The sequence below is a fragment of the Orbicella franksi genome, chromosome 13, assembly GCF_964199315.1.
Source record: "Orbicella franksi chromosome 13, jaOrbFran1.1, whole genome shotgun sequence".
Classification (NCBI taxonomy): domain Eukaryota; kingdom Metazoa; phylum Cnidaria; class Anthozoa; order Scleractinia; family Merulinidae; genus Orbicella; species Orbicella franksi.
In genome coordinates, this window is record NC_138157.1 from 4,462,401 (window position 1) to 4,470,356 (window position 7,956).

At 39.2% G+C, this 7,956-nt stretch overlaps 1 protein-coding gene across 1 annotated transcript; it reads right to left on the reverse strand.

The window, feature by feature from the left end:
- Positions 1 to 349: 349 nt before the first annotated feature.
- Positions 350 to 5,842, reverse strand: LOC145465823 (uncharacterized). Its single transcript, XM_081449580.1, has 3 exons — positions 5,394 to 5,842; positions 3,984 to 4,319; positions 350 to 3,612 (listed from the first exon to the last, which is right to left on the reverse strand). The coding sequence occupies exons 1-3, from the start codon at positions 5,751 to 5,753 to the stop codon at positions 3,124 to 3,126; spliced, it is 1,185 nt and encodes a 394-aa protein (XP_081305706.1). The 5' UTR covers positions 5,754 to 5,842; the 3' UTR covers positions 350 to 3,123.
- Positions 5,843 to 7,956: the final 2,114 nt, after the last annotated feature.

Below are 7,956 nucleotides of genomic sequence, written 5' to 3' on the forward strand. Positions count from 1 at the left end.
GTGGGACTTTTTAGACGTGCCAGCAATCAAGTCAAGTCAGGATAAAATCTCCCTGTCGATTACAAAATTAAGTACAGCTTGTGAGTGAGAAATGCCCCTTCGAAAAATAAAAGACTAATAGGACACCTTGTATCATGTGTTTTCGCCGAAATTTAACGAACAGACAATTTTTGATCTCCTTCCGAACAGACCATATTTTTCCGGGATTTTTCGTAAGGAGGCTTAACCTTTTGGGAACAATATTACCGAGTTACATTAATATTGATCTTGTTTAAGTTAATCCCACTCGCGAAAGAAGTTAAATCAGTTCTGTAACTGTCACAACATTCGCGTAAGGCACGTGACGGTGCACTATCTTTTATGTTCCCAATTTAACCAGTCTGACATAATTCACAGCCTAGCTTGGGTTTAACGTCGTAGAGTGGGGCAAGAATGATTGCGCGTGACTGAGTGGCATGGGGGATCGTAGAGAAAAGTGAACATCATTCACAAGTTTTCGTCGCGAAAAGAGTTAATCATCAATTCGCCTGGTCTTTTGAGTTTCTTCAAGCCTCTGATACAGATGTCGTTTTTAATTCCTTCATCTAGCAGTGCACCATTGTGCTTAATCACCCTTTGTCGACCAAGCACTAAGTGTCATCTCAATCTTAGACCCGGGAAGATCGAGGTAAACCCACAACGAGTGGCCAATCCCGTACTGGTACTGCTTGCACACACCAAACAGATCGTCAAGAGATTTCCAGACCGCCAAAACGCTTGTTGTATGCCAAATAACTTAAAGAATTTGCAGGGTAGGTGTATATTTCAGGCGAAAACCTCATGAAATGTAAACTATGCCTCTACGTAAGCTTATATGGCGTTCGGCCAAACCATCGCAAGCTTGCATGCAAGGTGCGAGTAATTTCCAGCGATCGGCCTTATGGCTATGAGAATCACTGAACGAAGAAGTTGTCATGGAAAGGTCATGCGCCATGTGAAAGGAACATCAAATATGGCTTTGAAAGCTTAAGTTACAAGGGCCCGTTTTTGGCAAAAGAATCAAAGAGCTGTTTTAATCTGACAAAAGTTGACAAAGGACAATCTTTCCAGAAATAAAGTTGTCTTAATTACATTGTTTTCCGGCTTGGTTGCCACAGGTCAGGAAATGGCCAGGGAAGGAAATTCTACACGCTCAGGCAAAAGTCAGGGTTATCTTGAGTCAGGGAAAATTGCGATAATTTAAACACGCCTCAATTTAACATTGTTTTTCCTCAATAAAGAAGGAAAGTTCGTTGCAAAGTTATCAGTCTTAATGAATGGGTAGAAAAGAGGAGTGTAAGGGGAAGCTAGAAGTAGCTACTATATCCGACAGTTCGTTTGGACAAGGAAATTATATTTTATCAGGGAGAAGTCAGGGAATTTTGAAAAGTGATGTTTTTGGCAAGCATGTGTCTACACGTATGCAGGCAGGCACACCAAAAAAATAACTGGTCTGTGGACCCTTAGAATACAAAAAAGAAGCCTTGAATCACACTTGCACAAGGACACAGTGTTGCTTGTGAGAAAGTGTTTCGTGTTTTGGCGATATTCCTGAGGACTTCACAGTTTGCTTACACTATTTATTTTTTGGTACCGTAAGTATGATATTCAAGTACACTGCCTATACTGTTATATTGCGACGTCAAGACTAAACAGCAGACATTGAATGTACTTGGGTTGTACCGTTTTCGTTCCCGTGAGATAGGTAACGAAAAAAAAGATTTAACGTCGAGTTGTTTTGTTTTCGAGCTTCACGACGCTAAACGTTTTATTTCAGGCAATACGTACAGTGTGTGCTACAAATGCAACCGTTCATCACAGTTTTTACTTTTCTTTCAATTTTGCTATCAATTTGCTGTTGGTTTCATCAACATTGGTTTCGCCTTCATGATCATTGCCGGCGTTGAGGACTCTGATCGTTGGGTTTCTTATGGTTTTTCATTATTTTGTGATGAGGGTTTATAACAATGCCTGTTCATAGGATACTATTACAGGATTCTCCAAATATGAGAGACTAGATTCAAGAATTCTAAGAACGTCACCAAAATCAAGGAAGGGACAGCTAACAACAGGAACTTTTTTACACTTTTTTTAGAATTTATTTATTTATCTTACACTACTTACAATGCTACAGCTACTTATAGGCCTAATACATCATCGACTCATTCTTACAGTACTACGGCTACAAATAAATATTATTGCTTACTAATTAACAGTTTCACCCGTGGCTTAAAATTTACAACATAACTTACGATTCTATCTTAACGTACAGTACTTTAATTTTATTTTCAAATACAATCACAAAAGCAGTAGAACCCATGAGAAACAACAACAGAACAACAACACATTCTGTGAACGAATCACTAGCCTAGCTTAGTACGGGCAGTCAAAACCCCCTCTCCTCACCAGGAGTACAGATCACAGTCCCCTTTACCTGTTTACTCCTCTTCAGAGCTGCAGGTCACAATCCCCTGAAGGAGGTCGTTAGGGAGTTTATTTGGCTCGTGGTTACCATGGCAGCCCAACCACTCTGTGAGCCAGTCTATGAAGGCATGAGTAACCTGCAACCCTCCAAGGAAATTTCAGAAAGAACAAATCTGAACCTAAGATTAACACCTTACTTTAATTCCTCGGGATTAAAATCTACAACTTGCCTTTCTAGTGCATGTGAAAACCGCTTTCCTTTGGGCCGTGAAACCCTGCCCTCTATCTTACTTCATGTCACACAACCTCCACGTAGTTATTCAAATGTATCTTCGAATATAAGTATTATAATTATTATATAAACAACTTGTACAATCAAGTTGACTGGCTTCAAACAAACCACTAATACAAGACTGACGTTGCTCATTTGTAACTTCATGTCTAAAAGCAGACTTCTTGAAAGCGCCATGATAGAATGACTTTTTTAACTTTTGCGTACAATGTGACGACATTTTGATCGCGTTTACTTCGATACATTTGATGTTCTTATTGACGAGGCTTTATACAAGCTATAATGAGGGAAAAATTAGAAAACGGAACACTGGTAGAGAACACGTTCAGCTTAGTTACAGAGCAGTAAAGGATAAAATCCTAACTGATCTGCTTTGTTATGTTGTTATGTTACTTTCCTCCAACCCAATACTGAGTCGTTGCTTCAGAGCTTGATGTACAACGAAATTTCGGATTTGTAGTATGATAATATCCAAAGTTGTCCTCAGAACATACGACATCCCCGGTCTGATTTCCATCAAATTGGCAAGAACTTTGAAAAAAGCTGTCGATGTGGAGAGGAAAACGACCTTTTAGATACCAGGTCTCTGCCGTGCAATCTGTACACTCGTTTCCCCGGATGTTGACAAGCTCGTATTTTTGGCAGGTGCTTACCTTAGAGGGTTTGACTTTTATGATGTCGAAGTCTTCAAATGTGGCCCGCAGGTAATCCGTGTATACCGTGCCGTCTGTGTTGTATCGGCAAGTAGCTCGCCAGTAGCTCGACTGTTCTCGGAGCCAAACAAGGTCATGTCGTCTAAGCAAATACGCCTGCCAGTTGGGAGCATCATCGCTGACTGCACTAGAATCGGAGTAGTTGTCGTAAAAGACCACGTCACTCTGAGAGACCAAAAGAGAAAGTTGAACGTAAAACTAGTACATAGAGCAAAACGCAAGAAATATTTCTTGTAAACAGAATTTAAACAGTTTTACGGGAAAATAAGAGACGCCTTACGGTTCTTGTGTTAAACTTGTTTCCCGTAATTTTGAACGTCGAAAGAAAATAAACACAACTTCTTAGAATATGGCTTTTCAAGATAAGGTTCTTAATTGGCTTAAGAAAAGAAATCTTGTTCAAGAGATGGAAATTATTGTTAAACTATAAAATTGAAAAGTCGAATACGAAATAGTATTTCCCGCACCACCTAACTGTTCATTTCGGCAATTAATAACGAAATTTCACAGCCTTGTCATGCTCGTACGACAATTACCTCAAAATAGTGCTTGTTGGATAGGCTAAAAGACTGGATCAAGTTCCACGCAAACTCAGGCTCTGAATCAAAATCACAGAATACTTGGAAGGTTTGATTACTGTCATCGACAATTTTGTACAGTCCAGACATGTTCATTCCAGCTGCTTTGTATTCTTGACAACTTTTTCTCAGCCTAGTCTCGCAGCGTTTTCCAACATAGTTTATCGGACAAGAACAGTTGTACCGAACGCTTGCAGGCTCACAGGTTTCTTTGCAGGCTCCTCCATTGAGACACGGATTGTTCTTGCAGCATCCATTGGTACACGTGACCTCACCAACACATGACGTCACTCCCTGCGGATGGAAATGAAACGGAGCATGCCTATTAAATTTGCAGAAGAACTGATGAAGAGGACGTCAGATATCTTCTCAGTTTAATCAGGAAAGTCTCTACATAGTATTGAAAACCGTTTGATCGTCGCAGGGAAGAATTATCTCTTGCGACACAATTAACGACTGGGCAGGAAGCTAAAAGTATTTGTCAGAAATCTATTGATGGAAATGAAAAAAAGGTGCGCTGAAAAAAAAAATGAAGAAAAAGGTAACGACGCCATAGCCCTTCTAATGACGTGAAAGTCGATGCTTCTTGCACTTGTACGTTCTTTTTTAACTACTGCAAAGTTTTTTTGTTGTTAAATATGCGAGTTTTTTTACGATTGAACCTTTCCGCTTTTAAATTTGTCCAATTCTCGCATTTCGTCCGCACCAAGTTACAGGAAGAAACGCGCCAAAGAGATAACTACATTTAATTATATAACTGGGAAAATTACGTCATTGTGACTGTGACTGCAGTTGCCATAGCAAGTCTTTCGGTTCCAGTCTCTTTCTGTCAAAAAACCAAAAATCCCCATTTGCAACCTCTAAAGTGAGGAAACAAGTCCTACTTGGAACAGACATAGTTCCCATACTGTCTTACTCCCATCATTAGACTGGGTAGGGTAGATGGTTCTTCAGTTTAAGACAAAAACTGGGAATTTCAGTTTTTAATAAGACAGCACCAGCGGCAAAACTGTTGTCATGGCAACAGCACTAAGGGTGTCATCTTGTTCCTTTTGTGATGCACATTTGTGGTGCCAAGTTTCAAGAACACTGCTTCAATATTTCCAGAGATATCATTTATTCAGTATTTTCCACTTTTTAGTTGCAAACAATATGACGTCAACACTGACAATTTGCATAATAGAAAAACGTCAATATCTCTAAAACGAAAAAAGATATTTCAAAAAGAAAAATGCCATTCTTCTGTATTTTGAAAGGCCTTTCAAATAAGCAGAAATTATTTTTCGTGTCATATACACTTTAACAGAATCGGTGGAATGGAGAGAGTTGAAAAGCACTCGAGAAAGAAAACCGTGTATCGATCGTTACCTGTTGGTGGTGTTCCCGGCGTAGCACGTAATAACGTGATCCTCTGCTAGGCTTGAGAGAGCTCTTGTTAGTAACATGATTTTCTTCATTCAACTCGCAATATTTTTCTTCCTTATTTTCTTTGTAGTTGAACGACAAACATCGACAGTCCTGTACACACCACGTGTAGCACTGAATTGGGTTTAACGTGACAGAATTGTGAAAAACATGGCCAGCCAACTCTGTGTCTTGCACAGCATCACCATACACGTCAAGGGGGTACTTTAAACATGTTCCTGTTCGGCAGTGGGCCTTAACTTCAGCAAATCTCCAGAGAAGTTGAACAGTAAAAAAATTAATAAGAGACGTAGCGGCAATCATTCTTTTAGATGCAGCTCTATTTTCCTGCAAGAAACCCTCAGCACAAAGGGTATAAAAATGAACACTTTTTACCTGCTTCCTTTTATTAGTCCTATCACCTGTTGTGGTTCATTCTGCATTGTTAGTGGCTTACTCCAGCCCACTAATAAATAAATTATAGCAAGTTGTAGCTTATCAGTTATCAGGCAATTTAATTAAAAAAGGCTAACCTTAATAATGTATTTCTTAGCGTGGTATATATTTATTAAGGAGGAAGCGAATTATCGTGAGGCATCACTTTCTTCTTTGACTGTTTTTCCAAAGAACGTTTTCAGTATTTTCTGACGTTGACTTTCTAACCGTGACGTTGAACACGTAAGTGTTAAGTTATAAACACTGAAAAGTCATGCAACTCAAGATATAGTTAATAGAGAGGAATGGTTATGAAACCCGACAAACTTCTTTGTTGTAGGTTTTTGTTCTTTTTTTTTTTTTTGACCGTGCACAAAACACAATAGTTGTTTACTCCGTATTGAGGAACTGACAAATAGACACGTTTTGGTTACGTAATTCATGCATAGTGTATAAGCGCAAAACAAAAGACTGTGCACGTTCGTGGACCTTCCAACCTAACTGTTGGCATCTTGTTTGCTCTTTTGAAGTTTGCCGGGCTTCATAACTACACATGTATTTCCCTCTATAAACTATACTCAAGACTAAAATGAACAGCAAGGCACTTTCTTTAGAAACTAGCGGCGAGTGCTGGTCGTTGAATTCTTTCATGAAACTGAGTAATTATCGATCGGTTTTTCTTGGTTATTTTGTAGTTGAATATTGGTACATAGTAAGACGCGATGAGTACAGCACGGGGCAGCGATAGGGACGGGGAAGCCGATCGAGGACAACGTCGATTAAAAACTGAATTTATGTTTTACCTATACGAATCTTGCGATACTTAGAAGTCATTTACTTTGTTTATCACTGTCAAAACTATCGCGGCAAAACTAAATCCAGCGAAAAATTTGAAATAAAAATTCAAAAAATTAGTTGTCGTGGTTCACGTTCCCAGATAACTCAGAATTTGGTCATTTCAAGTTTTTCAGAGGGCAGCAAAGTTAATGCACCAAGGATTATAACGCACATGCACAGCCATTATACTGCTCATTAAATTTTTTGTTCGGTGAGGTTCCCATTGGCGTTGCTGTCGTGGTTTTCTTAAGTTGCCTATTATTGTTTCGTTATATGGAACGAAGTTTGTGTGATTTTGTATTCTTCTGAATATAGAGAGCTTATGATCTCCAGCGGCTAATTTCACCGCTTTTCCTTTCTCACCTATTAGTTCATTAGGCATTCTTTTACGTTCGCCGGTTAATAAATAAGTTATAGCAAATTGATATCCTATTAGCCATCAACCCGTTCAAAGCTTTATGTAAACCTTAAAAGCCCTTTAATTTGGGGTTTCTTATTTCTGCTCGAGGTGTTTTGAGTTTCTGCCCTGATTTCCATTACCCTTATTTTCAATTTTTAAACAATTTAATTCTGAAATAAACAGTTTTCCCAACGGTGTACGGGGCAACGAAAATTGCACGAACGTTTTCCACAAACGTAACAAATTATAGTTTGGTCGGCTAAAAGCAAAAAATTGGAACAGTTTCAAAACACTGGTTTCCCCTTACAAAGTTTTTTGCATAACAAAGCCGAGCTCTTCGTTCTAGCATAACATGCACCTGACACACGGCAATCGCCACCCAAGCCGAGCTCGTCAAGACTTTACATACATCCGTTATTCCCCAAAGGGGCTTTTCAAATATTGCTGTCCTTGTTAATTTAATTTTTCAAGCTCAACGAGCTTACTGCTTACAGGTTTTTTTTCCAAGCCCATGCTTTTTTCTACTCTGTGATAGAAAGTGAGTAGCGTAGCAGCCGAGTGTGCGCTTGTTAAAAAAATGACGGCCGGTTCTTGGCATTTTCGAAGTGTCTGTGAAGAGGATTTAGATAAAGTTTTGAAGGACTAACAGATTTATACGAAAACAGTTAAATTATGAATTCTCGATTTCTATGCGTTATAGTTGACCAGGGCGCAGCTCCGGTATCAATAGCATATTAGTATAAATCTACTGGCCTTATATCACGAATGGCGTTCTCTGATTGGCTGCGCTACTCTGTATCTATTCTGCCGTAGATAGCGAGTAGCGTAGCAGTGTGCGCTTGTTAAAAAAATGAC